Source organism: Cryptomeria japonica, chromosome 4 (assembly GCF_030272615.1).
Source record: "Cryptomeria japonica chromosome 4, Sugi_1.0, whole genome shotgun sequence".
NCBI lineage: Eukaryota > Viridiplantae > Streptophyta > Pinopsida > Cupressales > Cupressaceae > Cryptomeria > Cryptomeria japonica.
The window spans coordinates 124235090-124259602 of NC_081408.1; the positions used below are offsets into that span (position 1 = coordinate 124235090).

The following is a 24513-nucleotide window of genomic DNA, read 5'->3' on the forward strand; positions in this document are numbered from 1 at the left end:
GCTTATTGAGCACAAATTTACAAAGTTGAACCCTAAGTTACCAAGTTCTTCACTCAGCTACCTTGTGCGTGCTTTGCATTTGTTTGGATCTGGGAGTGAAAACAGGAACACCCCGACCACCCTAGGTTCCCTATGGGTATGCGAGTCGCATACCTACAACAAACCTAGGGCGATCAAGGTGCTCTCTAGGCGCTCTCAGGACTTCCCACAAGTGCCAAGGCATTGTAGGCACCCAAAACAAGATAAACAACATTTTTTTAAATGCAAAAAAGTTACTAGAAAACCCTAAAATGCTGCCTCAAGCTAAATTTCACCCCTATCACACTTCATTTCTCATTTTTCCCACATTGCCTAGCCATTTCTCCCCTATCAATGATGAAGTATCATACTATCAAACGTATTTACAGTTCTCTATATGTAATATCCCTTGGCTAATCTGACCCTGTTTCGCTTATTGAACCCCCAAGGAATATTGTCAAACACTTGGCATACAATGTTTGAAGCCGCTGTAGTGAATTCTTATTTGTCTTCTTTGGGTTTGTAGGCTGCAAATGAAGTTATGGAAAGCTTCTAACAATGCAAAGTTGTTATAGAAATGATATATTAGCTGTTTTAGACCTTTCCACACATATGTAATGACTGAAATTAACTAGTACAGCTAGTTGACATTAAGACAAACACTTGTCATGCATCCCAATGTATACCTACAGCCATTAGGCATTTAAGCAAACAATTGGCATGAAAGCTAAGTGGCTGATCAATGTTGAATGTTACCATGAATGTGGAATATGCAAATTATATCTCCATTAAACATATGCAACCTCCAAGTATTTCATGATATAATCATAATAGAAAATGATGCAATGAAGTAATGATTTTCTAATACAATGACCATAGATAGAAAACCTAGAATTTCAATGGCTGCCTTGATATATTGGTTTGATTCTCCTCATATGCAAATCCCTTGTTAAATATATATAGCTGTTCACCTTTCTAAATCCCCTTCTATAGAACTCAAACTACTGTAGCGCACTGTTCACAGCACTGTAGCGCACTGTAGTCTCTTTCAATTTGCAAACAAACTCTGAAATAAACCCTCCAATCAGCTCAATATTGACTTCTGAATGAAGCCAACTCTAACAAGCATAATCAGATGATATTGCACACCCTCTATATGCTGTTACAATGAAGAAGCCACACTCTCCAATGCCGACAAGCCTTGAATCCTGCAGAAACCCTTGGTATTCTACACTTCAATGCTCCAGAGAAACTTCAATCAAAAACTCCAATCACATAATGAAGTTCGGTTCCTTTTGCACACTTATATTTCCTCAAGAAGTTCGAACTTCTTCAAAAACTCTTAATTAACATTAAAATGTTATAATATTTCATTGGCATCAATAATGTAATTAAACCTTGGGTTATGTGCTCATAAATTATTAATAAACTTGGCCCCCTTATCATGATAAATAGACCCTCATTTAAGTGCTTTCTAATATAAAGTCATTTTATAACTTAATAATATAATCTCCAAATAATTAATGTTTAATTGAGCCAATTAAACATTAATATCTCCATGAATACTTTGTATTTTCAAATGTCGTCTGAACTGGGAGCTAACATGAGGAGACTGCATATGACCATACCCCCTTTACTAAAAATAGCAGGGGTCCATCTCTAACATCCCAAGACTTACTAAAAATAGGAAGTAGAGCAAATGATGTCCGAATGATGCCAAACGAAGACCAAACTGAAGCACTCTGAACACTGGAGATGATACCAATCCTCAAAAGACCCTCTATCCAACACATTAGCCTACGAGGGTCAGGATAATAGGCTAATCTCACAAAATCCAAGTCTGCTAAAATGGGGACATTACACTATATTTTTTTAACTTTTTTTGCATATATATAGGCATACCCAAACATATCATACCCAAGAAAAAAAAATCATATTGGCATACCTATGCCCAATCTCATACCAAAATCAACAGCGTATGTTGAACCTAATCTAAAGAATGAGTCTTCTCATTTATACAAAAGTGAGACAAGAAATAGAGAACACTGACAAGATTCAATGTTCTACCCATCATGTAGGATTGTTCTTCGAAGAATCATTGAATCCCAAAGAACTTAATTTGAAAATATCCTTATTCAACACACAATTGCAAGAATTTATGACTATTTGTAGTGTTATAGTTGCATGCTCAAAATCCATAGTAAAGTGGTTGATGGTGTTGAATGCGCCTAAAAGTTCATGTACATGTTGGAGATGTTTGCATTCAAAAAATCGTTTCAAGACTTAGAACTACGTTAAATTTTCCTCCATAATTCATCTACAAAAATTGCATGTTGTAGATCAATTCATGGTTGGCACTTCCCTTTTCCTTATTGTTGTCAAGTTGGGCCTCAAAAACCTACAAGCCATTATATCTTCCAAGGTAGTGAGATCAATGGGCATAGATAGTTTCTTTCCCTTGCCATGCTTCCCTCAAACGAGGCTCCACCAGAAGTTGATTTGTGGCCCACCTAGATAGATCAAACGTACCCACTAACTCCTCCTAACTACATGTTTAGACACCTTTCTAAACCTCCACAGAACATTGATGAGATTAGATATAATGATCAAATTGAATATTGTAATTTCCCTTTTGTGGCATTGCAAAGCAAAAGCAACTATGGACCCTATCAAAAATCAATAAACCAATGCTAGAGTTCTCAACTAAGAACTCCCACAATTAAACCAACAACTTAATTGGCTCATCCAGTGGTGATGAGGTGGCAACATCAACGCATGACATTCATGTAAAAAATTTGTTGAACCTATCAATCTTCATGCAAGTAGATTAAAACAATCAATAGTGTGTGCTCATCCAAGCCTCAAAGGCTTCAAAACTACCAATGATAAACCATAACATGATGCAAGGAAAAATTCTCAATTGCCAAACATGTAGTGGAAAATGATTACAATTGGCACATATGCAATTGGTTAATCAAGTTTGTAGCTCTCATGTTGAAATGGAATTATTTTGACATAGAACAATGAGCAAGTAGATTGCTCTAATTTTTTTTTTAGTACCAAAAAACACTACAATGATTACTTTTCCATTCTAGCTCTACACAAGCTTGCTTAACATAGTTAAAGTTCCAACATATTTAGAAGAAAGTGTTCTTTGTCTTAGTTGCACTATGAACTTAAACACATAGGTCGTATTTATAAATAATGGATGAAACCTACCAGCCCAAAGATCGAGTGGTAGAATAGTTCAACTCACAGTTTTTTTGTACACTTTGTAAAAAGAAATTATACAATAAATTCATATTATAATATTAAAGTAAATCCATCTAAAGGTGACTGGCAAATTAGATTTGGCAAAGTAAATTTGGCTTGAAAAGATAGATATCATATAAAACAATTCCACTCAATCATGGTTTTTGAGAACCTACTTAATAACCTATGTTCCATGCCATTATGAGGACGAGGACAAGAAGGGTGATGAAACAATAGGGGACATGTTTTGGGTGAGGCAATCGAGGAAGCCATTCTTTGGGGACAGCAAGAGGATGGCAATGTGTGTGTATATTTCTACAAGTTTAAGAATACATATATCAATATGGGTATTTCAAAGGGGGGAAAGCATCTCACCATGTGAAATAGGCACTCGCAATATTAAATGCTCATCTTCCATCTTGTTTGTTTAAAGAATTGGAATTAATGATTTTTACCAAGTAAAGAAAAGATATGCTAGATGAACATCTCTCATACAGCTTGGTACCAATAGACATCATCAATAAAATTATTTTCAAAACAAAAATAAATGTTCCAACCCACTCAAGCAACATGGACCCTAGGTCCTTGACAATGAATGTTGGGGGTCACATACAAACATTTGAAAAAAAAAACACATGAAAACCATTCAACAGATTATATCAAAATTGCGGAAATTGATAATAAAATACATATGATGAAGGTTAAACTTCATGTTCTTGTTTGGACATGGAGCTAATGACCAACAAGAAGTAAATGGGCCATGTGTTATTGAGTGGGGCTCTCCTCTTTCAAGAAAATCAAGTAACGACATGCCCACATCAATAAACCCTGTCATATATATTCTCTCCAGTAATTAACAAACTGATCCAGATGGGCAAATCTGCTTGGGAGTGGGTTGCAGCCATGTGTCTAAGCTCCAATTCTTTGGCTTTAATCTTGCATCTGTGTGTAGAATCCTAGCATCACAATGGAGATATGGGATATGCAATGTAGGGGCAAGAAGCCATAACTTAGTTAGCCAATGCCTATTGAAATCCAAATTTCGTTACTAACAACCCACATCCATGAATGGTTCAAACTTTCAACATTTTTTTAAACATGACCAAAAGAAAATTAGAGTCAAAGAAGCCTAGACATCCCCGGGTTAGTTGAGGAACATCTCAACTGCTATAGCCATCCCAAGGACAACTAAACATCCCCTTAATCTCAGGGGCATTCTGACAATTTGGAAAACTTAGGGGATGGCCAAGGAACAATCCATGTCATCCCACCATCTTGGAAATGCCTTTGGTGTCATTCATCATTAACCTGACATGATGAAGGATTATGAGCAAGAGAACAATTATTATGCTAACAATAGCATAACTCTATAAGACACTCAGAAAATCAACCACCGTATAACTTAAAGAAACAATTGAATTTTGGCTTCTCAGATATGGTATATAAATTGGCCAACATGAGAGTGATATGCTTACCACCATTTTTTACTCTATCATGATAGCCACCAAGAGAAGGGAGATGTTTTAATTATGGGAAGAAGGCACACCACTTTTCAAAAATAGCAGGGTATGACAGTAACAGGTGATAGCAAAATTTTTAAAAAAACTTAAAGATCATGATACTCACTAAGAGAAGGGAGAAGTTTTTCTTATGTAAGGCAGAAACACCTTTTTGCAAAAACAAGCAGGCATGAGAAAAAATATTGCAAAAACTTAAAGATCTTAAGGATGGGAAAAAAAATTCTAAATTTTGTGGACTGTGGAAGGGGGATAATAAAATATTATTAAAAATATTTATAGTTAGAACTAAAAATTTTAAATATATTAAAGTAAATGAAAAAGAAATCCAGTAATCCATCTGATAATCATAATGGCATAAATCATTGACTGAAAGACTGAAAGTTGAAAGTCAAATTTTTTGATAGCTCAAAAAGTACAAACGAGCTGAGTGTCACGACTCAATTGTAACAATGCAAATGACAAACAATAAAAACAGAATAGTGAATGTGAGCTAGGGTCTCTAGGAGTGAAATAAAAAATTTGTATGTAGGTAGCCCTTGTAAGTACCCCTCAGAAAGGATTAGTTTGTTTTTTTTCTTTACTGGTTTTAAGAGGGCAAGGGAGGGGGGGTTGAATGTTATTTTATGAATGACTGCAAGTGCATGGAGTGGACCCCATGCCACAATGAGTTACGTATCTATCACACTTATTGTACAATTATATGCTCAGAAATTCAACACAATGGAATACAGATACGAGCAGTCCTATCTGTCTTACTCAAATCACATTTTCAAGGTTACAATGGTAAAATTAAAAGACCCCAATTTTATTTTGGAAAGAAAAATCAATCATTCGCAGAAGAAATAGTTTAAGATATTTCATTTTGAATGCATACCAGTTACTAGAAAGATAGTAGGTATGAGTTTTCCACAGTCCAGAAGCTATCTTATCACATACTAGAAATATTACAAGAAATATTACAAGAAATCTCTATTTTTTCACACACCTCAATTTCACCCTCAACATCCCCAGTGAAAGATGCCCCATCACAATATCGAAGTTTTACCCTGTTCCAATTATAAAAATCTGTTGCATAACATTGAAGGCACATAATTTGAGTTAGATTTCATCTGAAATTGCATATATTAGTGACACACAAAATCAGAACATTACAATAGGAATTTAAAGAATCCCTTTGAGAACCCAAATGAGAATTGCAACATAATATGATCAGAACAGAACATAAACTTTAATGCAATTATACTAATTAAATGCTTTTGAATCCTTATTATCTTGGTTTCACCATATAAAGATAAATCTAATTTGTCAAGTTTACGAACCACTGGGAACATATTGGGATGGAAAAATCCAAGAAAAAGATAATGTGCTTGTAACCTTAGTTACAAATGAGCAGAGAGAATGAGACAGCTTTGACTGTGAGTGAAAAGAATGGCTCGCTTTGAGTAGAAAGAAGAACAGAATAAGGACAAGATGCATGGTGCAAGTCCTAAGGAGGACACTGAAGAACAACTCCAAGACTTTCCAACTGAAGATAGTATCTTGTTCCCTGAGAAACATATATATATACACACACACACAAAAACTACCAGATTATTTCCATTGCATGATTGCTTGCTTGGAAGTCGTGTATAAAGTGTGAAAGATATATCAAATTGAGGTTACAATCTGGATTCTGTATATACACACACACATACAAACTACTAGATTATTTCCATTGCATGATTGCTTTTTCAGAAGTCATGTATAAAGTGTGAAAGACATGCATACATACATATATACATACATACATATATATATATATATATATATATATATATATATATATATATATATATATATATATGAAACTGATAAGAATATCCATAATTTTATCACATCATAGCCATATACGTACTAAGCTTGGTCATTTTAAAAAATGACCTAACTTATTCCTTATATGAGATAGAAAGAAGTGCATAGAATAGAGATTGATAATGTGGATATATATAATGAGTTTTAACACTTGAAAATCTTATTTTTGATTAACAGCTAAAACACAGGTTTTGAAAGCACTTAAAAAAGAATTTGATGATAATAAAGAACAAAAATTTAAGCCACCTATGAAAATATATTTTTCCAGAGTTTCACACATATAAATATTGACGATAAATGATTTGGAGGATGCAATCATGTACAGCACAAAACAATGTATATGTTTGATAACAGGCAGAGGCCAATACATCATTACATTCATGTGACTGAATCAGATGTCCATATGTAGAAGAAATCACATGTCCATACGATTATTGGGAACCTGTCGTTTACCATGTAATCATTCAATTACAAAAAACAACAGTCAGAGGTCAATGCATCATTGAAACTCGTGTGTCTGGATTAAATACAGAAGAATTGGAATCAACTGCCCAGATGACTATTGAAAATCTTCATATACTATAGTAACCACACTACCAACCACCAAGATCTTTGAGTACCAGTTCTGGGAGTTTGTTAGCACCACTAAAGTAGATGTTTAGCAATATTAGCAACAAATCACAGTAAGGCATAACCCATCACCAACATCCTTATCCCTAGGAGATGGAAAGGATCTAAGGGACATAAACCACCACTCAAGGATCAACATTAGAGTAGGGAGATAGACAACCAAGGGGTTGAGGAATTAACAAAGATCATGGATAGTGACAAGTGGGAAAAAATTGAACCCTACTGAATAACCATTTTCACCTAGGTGATCATGGATGCAAAAGGGAAGGTGTCAATACAAAAGAGGATTCAAAATATTAGTCCCCAAGCCCTATCTTGGAGAAGGCCTATATATACCCATGTCTAAGCCATTAACAAGGTCTAGAATATGTTGGAACATTGATTAAAGGTGGGAAGTGTCAAAAGGACTAAAGATCACATAATAGTGATCAATGAAAACCAATAGTAGACCCAAGATTGGTGATAAGCAGAAGAAGGTTCAATGAAAAGCAATAGTTCCGATGACAACCTAAGCATGGAATAGCTAGACCCATTCAACCAAAGTAGGGTAAGGAAAATCGATTTGGGTCAAGAAAATAGAACAAACTAGAAAGATAATGTAGTTCAACAAGGTAAGGATACACAATCTATCAAGGTTCAACACCATAATGAAGGTTGACAAATTCGTCAAGCAATTCATGAAAACAATGCCAAAAGAGGACAATCAATGTAAAGTGATGGTTCAACTATTTAAGGCAAGACTAACACAATCGTACATGGCAAACAACGAGAATTTACAATGTTGGCGAAAAAATGAAAACTCTATCAAAATGAGGTTTGATAGAAACAAAGTGGAGGAAAGTATGATTGAGTGGACTGATCCAAGAGATTGCATCCAAAAATGTGGCAGTTGATGAATGGCAATGGCCAAGTAGTCAAGGAGATGTGACTGCACAAATTCTACTCAACAATTGGTGCATGGACACAAGCATGGCACATACATCAAGAGACAAGATGGGAGACAACAAATTGGGTTAGGATGCAGCAAGAATTTTATCAAGATTTCACCTTCAAAATAGGAGTCCTAGACAAACAAAGAGCCTTAAGCTATAAGCCATGCAAATTTTTTAAATTCTTCCAAAACAAATTTAAATCATAACATTCTAACCCACCCTGCACAGCAAATATGTATGTAAAATGACCTAATTGATGACATCACTAACAGGATTTGGACTTCGGTGAAGCAGCAACATGCTGCCCCAACAATGGTGAGGTCCCTAGTTTGATTCTATTATACAAAGTAAATCTATAAATCTTGAAATTTGTGTGAACTCAACATGCAGAAATTTAAATCCACTATAAAAATAACCACAATAAACTGAATTGAAAATATATAGAAACTTCCATTAATCTTGACCAAGGGCCACTATGAAAAATCAGAAGAAGTTGATGAGAGAACTTAGTAGAAAGCAAAATGAAATAGCCGCCATATTCAACAAATAAAAAAATAAAAATCATGCAATACTAATAATTTAGATTCATTCATTAAGAATGAGTTTCTGAAAGCAATAACTGCATATAAATCAAATCAAATCATGTTTACCTGGATTCTCTGAAAATTTATCACTTAGAATGCCAGAGAACACTATTGCACGCTCCATATATCGCGATGAACCTCGACGAGTTGTTTTACGATAAACACATGTTCTAACATCATTACACCATCCTCCACCCTTCAAGTTACAAGCAATACGATTAGAGCCAAACAAGATATGTTACAATAACATAAAGCATGCATTGCAGATTGCATTATGTTATAAACATATCTCCTCCTTCAATAATGTTGAACTACTACTGTAGAATATGTTGACACCTCAAGTTGAATGAGCCAATTATTTGCTCCTGACCCGAATCCCCTATGTAGGTGATAACCTGGTAAGGTTCCATCCAAACAAACTGCATGCAACAAACAAGATTAGCATTAATGATTTGCATGCTATCTAATGTAAAGGATTTAGCATTTAATTCTATAACTCAAGGTATACTAAATATATGTGAGCATAATTTAAATACATGACTATAAACATCTCAAATTTTCAACCTCTTAGTCTTATCTAGCTTAACAATTGCTATCCTCATCATTTGAGAAACCAATATGTTAGATCTCTATGTGATTCTTGTATTGAAAACATAATGATCTTTTCAACAAGACAGATACTCTTAGTAAGGGATTGCGTATAGAAGATAGTTGGATAGGAAAAAAAATTCAATTGAACTTTATTAGTTTCAATAAAATCTTCAAATGATAAGTATCGTGGTTGAGGTATATAGAACCATCACATACAAATGCCATGGGGACCATCATCCTCATGTAATTAAGATATCCTCTAATATGACAGATACATAAGGCAATTTGACGCATACAAATAATTTTGCAAACATGAAAAAATCTTACAATTAAGGCAAATACAATCACAAATGCATAATCTCGAAGCTAGCGAATCTATACATGAAAACACACAATCCATCATTTAGTGTCCCACACTTGGGAGTGAAGGCAACATCTAAGACCAATATCGTCACATAAAAATAGCCTTTTAGATACCTGTATTTGTTTCCATGTGTAACAACTAATAGTCATTTGTTTGTGTCGTCATTCAAGGACCAAGATTAACTGTTAGTTTTAGGTGTATTATGCATGCAGATTGTTTCCTTTTACTTTTATTAAATATAGGAAAGTTCAATATTTAAATAAAAATGGAGTAGATTTATGTCTTATTGACACCCACAAAGCAACTGCATCTAATATTTATTAGTCGTCTTGCAAGCAAGCTTGATGTATGTTTTGTCTAAATCTATTCCTTGATGTTATCATGTTCAATTTTGAAAGGTAAATGCTAAAGACATAACTGTTATATTATTAGAAGTGCTTAATATAGGTTAGAACAAATGCTGTAAAGAAACAGGGAAAATGGAGCACACCACAGAGCTGGTATATTTTGAATGAGCCAAATATTTACATGTTGAAATCTCAAAGAATTTAGGTCAAAATCTTATGAGAACCTCTCTATCATCTTAGTGCTGTGATTATACTTAAATCTATCTTCCTCTGTACTCATTTGCATCATATAGTATGTTATACACTTACCATATTTTTCTATAAAAAAGAAAGAAAGTAGATTAATGTCTACAATTAATCCAAAACACACAAGAACTTTCAGTTTAGAACCTGGCGCATCTCCAAGCTAATCCTACAATAAAAGGAAAATGAAAAAAAAATGACATGACGACAGACATTTCTTTGGCATTGCAACAAAAGGATGTATGACTGCCATAAAAAAGATGCCATTGTGTCAGAAAAACATGTGACCTGCACAGCCATCACTCGTATTTGGTGACTGTTACATTAGAGATATCAGCTCGTTACTTGATCACTCACTTTGCAAGAAATATCTTCTGCTTATATTCAAGTATTATTTTCACCTAATAAGAGGAGATTCTGATGTCATAAATGCTTGAATTGTCTAATACTTTATGCTTTCAGTGCCAACATATCAACCACAATTATTCATTGCAAAGGTACAAGGTTGCAGACTATAACATGTGATCATAACATATTAACAAAAAATAGTAAAGGACCGACTAATTCCTCAGAATTTAGAAATGAGCTTTAAACTACTATTGACACTGATACTCAAACCACAACATGAACCAATAATAACAGGAATATGGAAGATGTCGTCATTGCATGGCTATGATCTATCTCACTTACCAGTTAACAATGGCATTTACTGCTTACCAAGTAGTATAAAAGGCCATACACTATCATTTATCAAGCTGATAGGAAGCATGGAAGTATTGGTCAAGATATGTAGGAATGGCAAGTTGTCTGTCATTTCACTTTTGAATAGTGACAATAACTGAATTGAACTTCAACAGTCAACAGAAATTAAAAAAATCCTGTTTGCAATGCTACTAAATTATCATATTGACCTCCGCATATTAAAAACAAAAAAATATAAGATCTGAAACTCTTAAAGAAAACAAAGAAGATCCCCTTTGCTGGCTGTGGAGAATGGCTGTCCATTATCCTTCACAACAATATATTTTCTTCCTCCACCTCCGAAGAATTTAATTTTCTTACTTATTTCCAGTTCCCCACTAAGGGCAAGTTTTTGATGACTAAAAGCCAATTAACAATAGATTAGCCCCATCATTATCTAGGAAATTTGTTTATATAGAGATAAATTAGTAATTTGAGTTAACTCGCATAATTAGTTGTAGAAAGTGAATAATATGCCGTTAAAAAAAGAGAGAAAAGGTCGATTATTAGGAAACCTCAACTATTCAGTGGAAGATTCCTTTCTAACTCACTCCTTTTCATGGGATGGTTGGAGCTTCTTCAGAGATCACTGCTGATGTCTACTTATATTTCTGTCTCTGCCGATATGAGGTATGAAATCTGTTTTAGCGGGGGGAGAGGGGAGCGTAATCTCAGATTCAGGTGTTGTGAGCAGTTTTGCCTTTCAATGCATCAAACAAACAGATCTTCAGATAAAGAATACACTTAAAAAACAGATTAGGAAGTACACCAAGGAGATGAATGAGTTTAAACAACACCAGGATCCTCTCAAGGAGATGAATAAGTTTAACCAACACCAGGATCCTCGCAACTGGGCAACTGATAATCACTATACTCAAATTTGATCTCAACATGATGATGTTCATTTCATTTGCACCTAATATACTCTTTTCTTCGAATCTAACTGTTTTCTTATCTTAATTATCTCCTAAAGCAAAAACCGAACATGTTTATTGTGAGCAATCTTAACCCACAAGTAATTTCAGGCAGACCTAACAACCAGTCAAATTCGATTGCAGGATGAGCGAAGCCATATGTCCATGTACAAGCCATGACCCTGATAACCCGAGAGATCGGCCTAAAGATCAAACGAAATCGAGATGACATCTACCAGTAACAACAAAAACTTACTCAATTCTCTGCAATACAGATTACCAACAAGAGGAGGAAACTACAAGGTCTAGATTAAATACAAATATACAAGACACATCCCCTACAGCAACTTGGAAGGCGGAAGGGGAGCGAGGGAAGGCGGGGAATTCATAAAGATCTAAATCAAGACAAACTTCATTAGGACATTGAGGATGATTTGCTAAATTTAAATGACAGCAACATATACAGGAAATGGTAAAATGCAAAGTGTACTGGATGAGGAGTACTTGCCAGCTCCTGTGGATGCTGCTCCTTTCACAAGCGTCAATCCCACCATAAGAGTTCCTGCAGGATAAGACGTGCTCATCTCTTCCCAATGCAACCCTGAGCTATTGTGTGCCACAAGAATCTCTGTGTTCTTCATTCCAGAGCAGCACATGATTCCAAGCATAACCACCCCAACCAAAGCTCCTACATGCTCCCTGAACCCCATCATCTTCTTCTTCCCAGAAGGCACTAGAGGGAATAAGCTCTCGAGCAAGTAGTAACAAACAAAACACAAGGCTGACGAATCAGAAGAAGAGAAGGACTAAATCACCAATGCCAGGAGCTTCAGAAACCAAGTGGTCTCTAATATTCTATAGTCACAAACACATCTCCTTTAATAAGATGCTTTAATATCTCGAATGTCACAGGAGACTAAAAATAACTCGAAAAGGGCCGATGCTTTCACAAACCTACCAGCAACCACTGATGCATGTGAACATCTCAATCGAAAGGCAGGATGCCTCGCTATCACCAAAACTACATGCTCGCACTCACCTTGACTTTTACTGATTTCAAACAAACAGTTCCAAAGCCAACTAAACCCACTTCACAACACGTCTCTATAGATCTTTTCAAGCTTGACCAGCTCAGACCCACTTCCCTATATATATTTTCGAAAATACCAACTCAGACCCACTTCTCAGTAGACCCTCTCATGCATACCCAACTGAGACCCCATTCAAAAGTCCAACCTAACTCACTATAAGCCTCACTTAGCAAGACCCACTTCAGTGCACTCCTAAACTATAGCCCGCCTCGGTTTTAACGCATGTTAAGCTAAAAAAATCAGAGGCCTAAACACTCGCACAAAGGACAGCTTAGCTTGCAGCCGACAGCACACATTACTTACCAGACTGACACGGAACCTTCTTTCCCATTTCACACACTTCCTAATTCCTTTTACAAGTGATTTGACTAGATTCTTTGAGCTATGAAATCTTTTCTCTGGACTAGATTCTTTGAGCTATGAAATCTTTTCTCTAATGCTGGCCATCAATTTTATTCATTCCCTTCTACTCAATACACCAATCTCAGTCCAACAACGCCAACACTCAATCAAAAGTCGGAAAAACAAACACCAAGGCGAACAAACAACGGCACAGACAAAAAGACAACGCCCATGCTTTTTCTTTTTTAATAGTATTTTGGAAAGTGTTTTCAAATGCTGTAGATCTCTGGATGTATATTATTACTGTTGCTCTTAAGCTGTTCACGTGTGAGATTAATGAACAGACCGCGGAGACACTTGTGATGGTTAATCTAATTCTTTATACACTAAAGTAAAAATATAATTCTGTGAACACTGTATACAGATTTTTCAAAAACTTTGGGTTGTAACAATTTCGTCCTGTGGAGAATGTTTTGACACGTGGTCCGATAAGATTCCTGTGCCGTACGAGGCGTTTGAAAAAGAGGGGGTGTGTGGGCATGAGAGCTTCACGAGCTACCTGCATGAATCTGTCTCTGTAATGATCTCATTGCTTTGTTTGTTAGCATTAGTTAATGAGAAATTAATTTTAAGGACGGTGGATTTAGTTTTTAGTTGGACTGTAATCAGTTTGTGGGTGTATTTGTTGAATTTATAACTAATCTCAACTAACTATTCGGTAAGCTCAAAGTTCCATTGAAGCACCGAAATTGGGAAGCCTCCAATTTACCCGCTAGACTTTTGGAGAATGTGGTGTAAATGCTAACTGTTAATGTAAATGAAGAAGAATGGTTTTCATGTGCACGTTCCCCAAATTTAGCTTCCAAGCATGTCCTTGTAATTAGGCTCTAAATGTTATCAGGCCTAATTTAAGAGTGGGTTACTTTCAGTAATCTCATGATTATGAGTTCAAGCTAGTGTACAAAGGATCGTGATTCTTTGTTTGCATGGGTTGTCCTGGTTTTTCTTTTACCTGATGATTATTTATTGATGTTGCATGAGTATGATGCAATAAAGGGAATTGGCAGGCTTTTGTCTTGTAAATCATTACGTACAATATTTTTAAAAATCAGATATGAATCTCGCATGAGAGTTTATTATAGGGGATAAAGTATGACGGAAGAATTAAGTGCTTGGGGAATAAAGTGTGACAGAAGATTAAGTGCTTGGTCTATAAGTTTCAAAACTAGATCAGAAATGAAACTCGCATGAGAGTTTATTATGACTGAAGAATTTAAGTGTTTGGGGATAAAGTATGACAGAAAAAATTAAGTATTTGAGAATAAAGTAACAGAAAATAAGTGTTCTTATGTATATAAGTATTTTTATTGTCATAATTAATATTTTAAAAAGATTTATTTATATGAAAAGAGAAATTTTGAATAGATTGTTAAATTGTATATGTAAATTAAGGTGTTATAGTTTTTTAATGGTAATTTTGAATTAATATTTTATTGTCATATGTCTATTAAATTAGTTTGATCATATGTGTATTTATCTTGAAATTTGAGAGGAATGGAATTTGAATGATTTTTATAAGTATCTTTACTAATTAATTAGAGAATAAAACTTCTAAATTTTGTAAAAGTCTTAATTAATTCAATCACACAAATTGTCTAGTAAGATTTTTTTTTTATGAATACATATATGTATTATACTCATATTCACACAAAAAGAAGTGGTTGGAAAAAGTCATGCATTGAAGTTCAAACGGGATTGGAACAAAAAACATAAAATAGGTCACTACATAACAAGAGCTAAAACACTAGTAGAAGATGGGGGAGGGTCTCAATCATTCAATTAATTCCAAAATTTAGCAAGGTCTAAAGTATCCATGGGAGGCTCCCAACCAACATTGTCACTGTCATCTCTTTTTTATTCATCTAGAGGTTGAGTGTCACAAGCAGGGAATATAGCAAGAATAAGGGTCAAGGAATTTTCTAGTCTATCATGCCACCAAACCTATAGCTAAGAGATTGGAGAGAAGTTGAGTGGTGGCAGATGAGCTAAGACCATCCTCTTTGAGATTGATCCCTATATCTTATGTGGGAGGTTGAGATGCGTGCAAGTGTGCATCTTGTTCACCACAAGTAAAGTGGCTACACCCCCAACAGTGTCCATGGGGTGGGGAATGGCCTCGTTTAGAGGCAATAGTTGGAGGGACTCTAGGAATAATGCATGGACCATTACCCCAATTGTCTAAGAGCACGTGAAGATATTCAACTCAAGTGCAATGTAATTGGCTTGTAGTTGGATCTACATAAAAACATTAAAAAAATCATTACCTTAATGTAAAACAAGAAGCTAATATCAATCAAACATCAAAAAATAAAGTAGAATTATTATCCTTCCATATGTTGAAATGAATTTCCACCTAAAATAATTTCGGATCTAGGTACACCTAGAGGGTTGATTCCCTAAAAAAGCCATATGCCATGAGAATAACTTAGGCCAAAAGTTCTTGAAAAACTATTAATCCAACTCCACACAACTTGAGCTTTGGCCAAGGCACTTGCATGCATGCAAAATGAAACATTGAATGTATCACAAGATGTACAACTCCACTTGTCATAGCAATCTCCAAATTGAATACTCTATCATAGTTCTTATCACAATTAATGAACATCTTGGCACAAATGACTTCAATCAACTTAGACACAATGGGACACCTATTTCCTAAAATGTAGAAAACATGTCATTCTTTGCAACTCACATGTAGGATGATGACTCTCAATGCCACTCCCAAAAAATGATAATATCAAACGTACATAATTAATTACATAGGCAACAAATAATATAATATCACTACTAAGTAACTAACTTATTCTTAGCATTCTCAGGTACTTATCAAAGTTGAGAAACCTTATTCTTAGCATTCTCAAGTATTTATCAAACACATTTGAAGATCAAATAAAAACAACAAGATTTCATCAACCAAGGGTTGTAAGTCTCGCAACTTCTAAACACCATAGGAACTTGTATGTGCCCATATTCCTATTTGATGCATCTACAACATTACTTGAAGTCCATCTGAAGCCCCTAAATCCATGTGCTCTAACTCACTCCCTTCGGCTACAATTCTTGACGCCCCAAGGAATAGCAAAAAGAAATGCCTACAAATTCATCCTATTGCTAAAGCCCTATATCACCTTGGTTTCCCGACTACCCCCACCTTGGGTTTGGTGGCCAAAGATAAAATCTTGGCTTCTACCTCTAACATGGAGAAGAAAAGGAAATGCTAGAGACTCTCCTCCTGGCTAAAAAGAACAAAATTATAATTCAGGAAGTGACTAGTGATAAGGAGGAGGGTGTCGAAGATGATAGTAAGAGCAGAAGAACTAATCACAAACACTCTGATAGGTTGGCTAACCAAATGGCAAACAAAATTGGAGACAAAAAGTTGGTTGATTATTAGGAAGAATTGGAGGAGGATGAATTAGCCAACAATGAGGATTCAACTAAGGACGAAGATGAAGAGGAGGAGGACATGGGGAAGACAAAAAGTTCGGACAAACCAACCGGTGACAACTTTGAATAGAACAAACCCTAGACCTGACCCAAGATGATGTTGAAAGAGGTTGGCAACTGCTAGGAGGAGAGCAAGCACAATTGTGTCAATTGTAGGACCACAATAGAAGAATTAGAGGCTTTGAGGAAGAAGGTGTTGGAATAGAGAAAAAGATGATCAATGTCTCGAAGTTCAATATCCAAGGGTGATGCATAGCTCTGCCACTTCCTTGTGCCTAAGGTGAAAAAAGGTCATGGACAACAATACTGACAATGAAGGGAATTACAAGGAACTTCCTAAGCTCCTTACTGATGATTGGAGTCATGTGCTCAAATAGCCACTATTTGGATGGTTTTATTTCTCTAGGCCTTTTGGTTTATGTTGTTAAGACCTATATATCATTTTACCATATGGTTGAGACTCTATATGGCTTTTGATATTTTTTGTTAAGTTGTTAGTTTATGTGTTCAAAATGTTAATGTTGTTGATGGGTTGATAGTGTAAACGGCTAGCATCCTTGTTTTATTGCTTTTAATATATAAAAAATTCACCGAAGTCTTAACTTTCTCTAATATTGTCTTCTCATCCTCTACCATGTCACAAACAAAATGGTAATGTACATGAATCACTTTGTACTCACATGGAAGATCATGTAATGTATGACAGGAGAATTTAAGTACTTGGGGGACAAAGTAAAAGAATAATAAGTGCTTGGTTTATGAGTTTTAAGAGTAAACAAGTTATATTTCTATTTTGAGGGTTAATATAGAATAGTCATTTAAGATCTAATGTGAGTCTTATGTATTCAAGTATTTTTATTATCATGATTAAAATTTTAAAAAGATTTTATTATGTGAAAAAAGAGATTTTGAATAGATTGTTAAAATTTATGTATTAAAAAGATGCTCTAGTATTTGAATGGTAATTTTGAATAAATATTTTATTATTAAATGTATTAAATTAGTTTGATTACATGTCTATGTGCCTTGACATTTGAAAGGAATATAATTTGAATGATTTTTATAAGTATCTTTACTAATTAACTAGAGAATAAAACTTCTTGATTTTGTAAAAATCTTTAGCAATCCAACCACAAAAATTGTCTCCAAGATTTAATATAATAAGATTTTTTTTTAATGAATACATATATGTATTATTATTTATAAAATAATAATACTTGTATTCACACAAAAAGAAGTGGGTGGAAGAAGTCATGCCTCCAAATTGAAATGGGGATTGGAACAAAAACGAAAATAGGCCAGTACATAACAAGAGCTAAAACACTAGTAGGAGAAGGGGGAGGGTCCCAATTATTCAATTAATTCTAGACATTAATGGTGTCTAAAGTATCTATGGGATGCTCCAACCAACACTATCACAATATAACATATTATACTATTTAAAATAATATTATATTTTAATATTATTATTAACATATAATAATATTTAAAATAACAAATAAATAAATAAATTTAAATTAATTATTAAGAATTTTAATACATAAATAAAATTATTAGTTGCAATCACATAATATTAGTAAATAGATAATATATTTTATATAAAAATAATTTTTATTTGTGTAATAATGTAAGCTAAGTGTTTTTTATATTTTAATTTTATCTAAAAAATTATCTCGTTGTATCCTTGAAATCTGTGTATAAGAGCCAAAGTGTTTTGGCCAATCAAATTGCCATAAAATATTTTTCCAATTTAAAACTTTAAAAATGTGTAAATCTAGACTATACAAAAAATAGTTAATTATAACAAAATAAAACAAATAGTAGATTCTAATTCGTTCAATTTATTGTTTTAATCACTAGTTAACTCTAATAAAAGGTTTGAAATGATTGCAATAGTACTAAATATTAAAGATTCTTTAGGGAATGTTGTATCTAACAAAGATAATATTAAAAAAGGAGGTGTATAGTTCTTTTCTACCTTATTTAATGTTGTCCCTAGTACAAATGAGGATGTTCCTAACAAATTTTCTTAGGTTCTTCAACACATTCCTAAATTATTAAGTGGACAAGACAATGAAGATATCATAAATCCATTTACCTTAGAAGAACTTAGACAAGTAGTTTTCTCCATGTATCCAAGTAAAGCCCCGGGCCCTGATGGATATACTGCTCTCTTTTTTTCCAAAAATGTTGGACTTTTATGGGAGAAGATATTTGGAGGGTAGTCGAGGAGTCAAAGAAAAATAACAATATGTTGAAACAATTTAACCCCACACACATTGCTCTAATCCCAAACGTGGCTTCTCCATTGTCTTTTTCATATTTTAGACCCATATCATTATGTAATATGATCTACAAAATTACTACTAAATCAATTTCAATAAGGCTGGCAAGACTGATTCCAAAAACCATTTCACAACAACATGGAGGTTTTGTCCTAGGTAAGGAAACCTCTGAAGGCGCACTAATAGCACATGAAGTAATTCATTCAGTAATAGAGCACAACATGGAGGCTATGGTGGTTAAACTAGACATGATGAAGGAATATGATAGGATCGGGCATTTCTTCAACAAGTTCTTATCAAATTTGGTTTTAATTCAAAATGGTATAAGTGGATTTTTTCATGTTTGTTGGGAGCAAAATTTTCAGTACTAATTAATGGTAGTCCAGAAGGTTTCTTGTCTCCATCCCAAGGTGTTAGACAAGGTGACTCCTTATCTCCTTCCTTAGTTATCATTATGGTCGAGGCTCTAAGTAGAATGATCTCAGATGAACACTCTCTACGAATTTGGAAGGGAATTGATATCTCGAGTTCAAATATTGTTGTCACTCACATTTTGTTTTCTAATGAGACAATTTTGTTTGGGGAACCCTCCACGAGGGAAGTAAAAGTCATTAAGGAGGTCTTAGATCTTTATTGCCAAGTATTCAGACAAGAGGTAAATACCTCAAAGTCTAAAGTGGTCTTTCTAAATTGCACATCCTCTTTGTTTACTAGATTATCAAATGCTTTGGGGTTCAAACAAGAATAGATCTTCCTTGTAAATACCTAGGGATACCTCTCTTCAAAGGAGGCAATAAAAAGAGCTTCTGGTTGAATATCATCTCCACGATCCAAAGCAGAATTGCATACTAGAAAAATTGTTGGCTTTCACTATTAGGCAAGATCCTGCTGATTTGAGTGGTGCTTGCAACAATTCCCAATTATATCATGTCAGTCTTACCAATGCCAAGAATGGTTAAGGCAGAAATTGAAACTATTCTCAAGAACTTCCTATGGAAAGGTAACAAGAATCCACAAAATAAAATACACTTGTCAGCTTGGGAAAAAGTATGTACTACAAAATGCTTTGGAGATGCTAGGATTCATAATATGCATAAGAGGAACAAAGATTTGGGGACTAAGTTAGTGTGGAAATACTACAATAACAATTACCTCTTTATGGGCTTCCATATTAAAAGCAAAGTATCTAGATTCTAAGGAGCTGGAAAGGATTTTTACAACGGAGGATCCTTCAAGGCGTTCTCGAATGTGGAATTTTATGTTAACATGCAGACAAATTTTTCTTCCTAATCTATCTTGGATAGTTTATGAAAGTACTAAATCATGTTTCTAGGAACACTCTTGGAATGGTTTTCCCCTGCTTAACAATATTAGTGGCCTTGAAGAAATCAAAATAGTATTAAAAAGGGAATGGGGAGATAAAGTGAGAGATTATTTCATAATCCTACAAGGAGGAGTTCTTAAGATGGTTTGGAAAGACTTTCTAAGTGTACCTGCTCCTTTTACTCAACAATAAATCCTAGCATCAAAAATAAAAGGAAGAGTGATTCATTACAAGAATGAAGAAGATAAACTCATATGATTGCAGTTGACAATAGGTCTCTACTTAGTAAAGTAAGGATACAAATATCTCGATCACAAGGAGGACAACACACCCTTGAGAAGATTTTCCTTTTGCTGGGTGGGAGAAGGTCTTCAAAAATCAGGAGCCTTCTTATGGCTTTCTCTCAAAGGAAAGATACTGACTAAGGAAATATATTGACTAGTGAGAGGTTGAATACATTAGGCATAGCTCAACCATTTCACTATGTTTTTTGTAAGGAACTAATCGACTTTATGGATCATCTGCTTCTCAACTACATATTTACAAGTCAATGCTGGGAATGACTTAAAATAAAGTTGAATTGGTCAACACCTCTTCATTCCACTCTTAAGCTAGTTTTTGACTCATGGCCTACCTTATTTCCTGATTCTTTCTTTGCATGTATCTGGAGCATTGCTCCAGTTATACCGGTATGGAATATATAGTAGGAGAGAAATAGAAGAATCTTAAAAAATGAGTCAAATGATCTTAAACGGGTTATTTCAAAGATGGAATCTTCAAAAGTTGAAACAACTAAGGCTCATGTGACAAAATATAAAAATTTGAACTCATTGTTTTCATGGGATAACATTGTGATGATGACTCGATGTAATAATCTGTCACTTCCTTTTAAATGAATTTTAATGGTAATACAATCAAGCCCATAAAAAGAAAAGAAATCAGTTAGAAAGGCCCTTATCAGGATTTCAATAAGGTTAATTTTGATGGGGCATCAAAAGGAAACCCATTAGTATTTGGAATTGGATATGTGATAAGAGATCACAAGGGGATAGTCATCAAAGGTGGTCTTGCAAGGATACCTGATGGAACAAACAATGTAGCAGAAGCTCAAGCCCTTCCTTTTGGTATTCGATTAGCACTTTCTCTCAACTTGAAAAAAATAGCAATAGAAGCCCAAATTCTATGAACATAATCTTAGCTTGCAGAAGTTCAAAGGTGATGAATTGGAGAGTACAGTACATATTACAAGAGGTTAAACCTCTACTACTACAATTTGAGGAGTATACAATTAACCACTTCTATAGAGAAGCAAATCATGTTGCAAATCATTTGGAAAATTAGGGGTGCATATTACAACAAGGAGAGATAATTCTCTCTTATGATGATATGCTTATGGATCCAGAGTTAATCACAAAAACTAAGAATTACTATTACATGTCCCCTACAAAGCTCTAACTTGGGGCCTATGTTGTGTGACATGAGAGGTTGGAATAAGTTTTCTATAATTAGTTCATTGTTATAGAACAAGTTATGTGATGCAGAGCATACCACAACGTAAAGTAATAGATGAAGTATGAGTTAGGTCGACTGCAATTGGAATTGGGAAAGAAACTTGGTCATATGAATAGTTGAAGGAATTTTAACTAACAATGTGTGTGTCTTGTGCAACTTTTAGTTGGTGCATACCTATGATTAGAAGGATCAAATGGTAGCCTAGATGATGTCACTTTGTATTGAAGTGAACTCATTCATATGAACTTGAATTTGAGGAACTAATTAAAAGGTCATTCACAACCCTCTTTGCATGTTTCTGTGGCTTGAGCTTGTGCAATTTGCAAGATTCACAGGATTATGCTTGTGTTTTTGGGTCTTATCTCTTGTGGCATGGGACACTTGGAGCACCCCGTACTTCTCTACTGCGAGAACTTGCAAACTGCCATTAATTCTTACTATTCACATGTGTCAAAATATCTTTGATTTCCTTGCAAGTTTAACTTATTGTAATATGCTTTGTCTTAGTTAAACTATCTAGGTTTATGCTTTACTACATGCTATGCTTGGATAACGGTTAGGATTGTCTTGCAGGGAAATTATATTAATATTTTCCCAATGGGAAGCAACCTTCGCTTCTCTCTTCCAATGGCATTTGTTTTTTATTAAGTGAAAAGCAGGTTTTGAAGGGGCCCCGAAACCCTTTACAACAAGTTATAAAATAGATAAAACATTAAAGTCCAGCTAGATAGAGAAAAACACAAAAAAGAGATAGCTGGCAGAGACAAAAGCCAGCAAGAGCACCCAAATAAATAGAAGGATAGCACAGAAACACCTAAGGGACGACCAAGAACAACATACCTAAGAAAAATTCTTTAGAAGCTCCATGGCTTCTTGCCCCAATTAGACCATTGAGGCAACAACGCTCTTCAAATCCTCTAATTCCTTGGCTTGCTGAGCCATCTTTCTCGTACTTGCCTGGGTCCTTTTACCATGTCCAGTAGTCACACCCTCAGGGGTCGAAACCTTATCCTTAGTAATATCAATTGTGTTCTTTTCCTAATGGATTTGTTAGTTTGCTAATCATCACACTTAAGCTATCAACAAAGGCTTTCAGAATTTTTTGGCTTTATTCACCAATTTTCTTCAGGGTTTTCTCATGGTTCAAAACCCTTTTCTCCAATTCATTGAACCTAGCCTCCATGACCTTAAATTGATAGCCATACACTCCATTGATAGCCTCCGCGTCACCGATGGCTTTTGTTAATTCATTCAAGTAATTAGGCAGGGTGTTGAGATTACCTATCCCAATGGCTTCTAAAGCATCCACTTTCCTGGATGATTCTACCTGCTTGTTCTTCAAACTATCCATCTTCGAATAGAACCACTCAATGACCTTGTAGAAATCAATAATCCCACTCTTCGTGGTATGAAGCATGGTCATAGGATAATTTCTACTGCCTTTGTTGAGCTCTGTGAAGACAACAATATTATCCTAGTTCTCCATATCAGCCACAATATATTTATCATTGGGAGGCAAAGTCTCACCTTCCGTCACCCTCTTCCCATCTTTCTCAACATCAATGGTCCTTTTATTAGGGTCTAGAGGATTCGAATGCGCCTTAGAGGTATCATCGTCCTTCTCCGAGCTAATATAAAAAATGTTAGGGGTCCATTTATTTTTCTTCTTGGACGGTGGGGTAGCATAATCACTTTCAATCTCCATCCCCTCATCTTCCTCATCATCTTCTTCAAACCAATTGTCCTCCTCCTGCACTTCATTCCTATTTCTTTTAACCCCTTTTCCAACTTTCTTCTTGCCCGAACCAAATGCCATATCCTTATCCTTCCCCTTACCAGTTTCTTTAGCAGGGGTAACCCTATCAAAATCATCTTCCAACTTAGTATCTAAACCCTCATCTTCACTGTCATCTAGTTTTCAGACTCATCTTCTGAGTCTAAGATCTTGGTGATAAAATTTTGCACAGAGGAGGCCTTGACATGGTTGTATAAGAGAAACATCAACCCTTCATGCATGGGAGGTTTACTATCCGGATTAGCCCTAAAATCCTTTATGCTAGTGTTTAAAGAGCTAAGTAGATAGAAGAGAATAGACACCAAATCTTTATGGAGGAAGTGATTCAAGAACACAAAATGATATCCATAGACACGATGATATCTACCATCTAGAGTGACATATTGCATCACAAAAAACAAAACCAATCTCCATACCTTTTTAATCACCATCGACGAGTAGTAGGTCTTGCTTGATTTTATCAGCTTGACTTTCTCAGAATTTTCCTTCAGGAATCGCTTAATGGTGGCCTCAATGAGCTTTCTGTCTCTGTAGAATTTTCTACCTTCCATTGGCATCCCAGTAATTTCGCTATCATCTCTTCATCAATTTCTACCTTTCTTCTAGCTATGGTAATTTTTCCTTCCTTCAACTTCTTCTTGAAAATTTTGGTAATGGTAGGGTTTTTACC

The 24513-nt window shown here is 34.9% G+C and overlaps 1 protein-coding gene across 1 annotated transcript in view; it reads right to left on the minus strand.

The window, feature by feature from the left end:
• LOC131074126 (pectin acetylesterase 6) overlaps window positions 1-13768 on the minus strand; it is a 70302-nt gene extending 56534 nt beyond the window's left edge. The window contains exons 1-4 of the mRNA XM_058010685.2: window positions 12496-13768; window positions 9124-9206; window positions 8854-8983; window positions 5776-5855 (exon numbers count right to left, since the gene is read on the minus strand). Coding sequence (XP_057866668.2) covers window positions 5776-5855; window positions 8854-8983; window positions 9124-9206; window positions 12496-12700 — 498 coding nt within the window. The 5' untranslated portion in view covers window positions 12701-13768. The remainder of the gene's footprint in view (window positions 1-5775; window positions 5856-8853; window positions 8984-9123; window positions 9207-12495) is intronic.
• Window positions 13769-24513: the final 10745 nt, after the last annotated feature.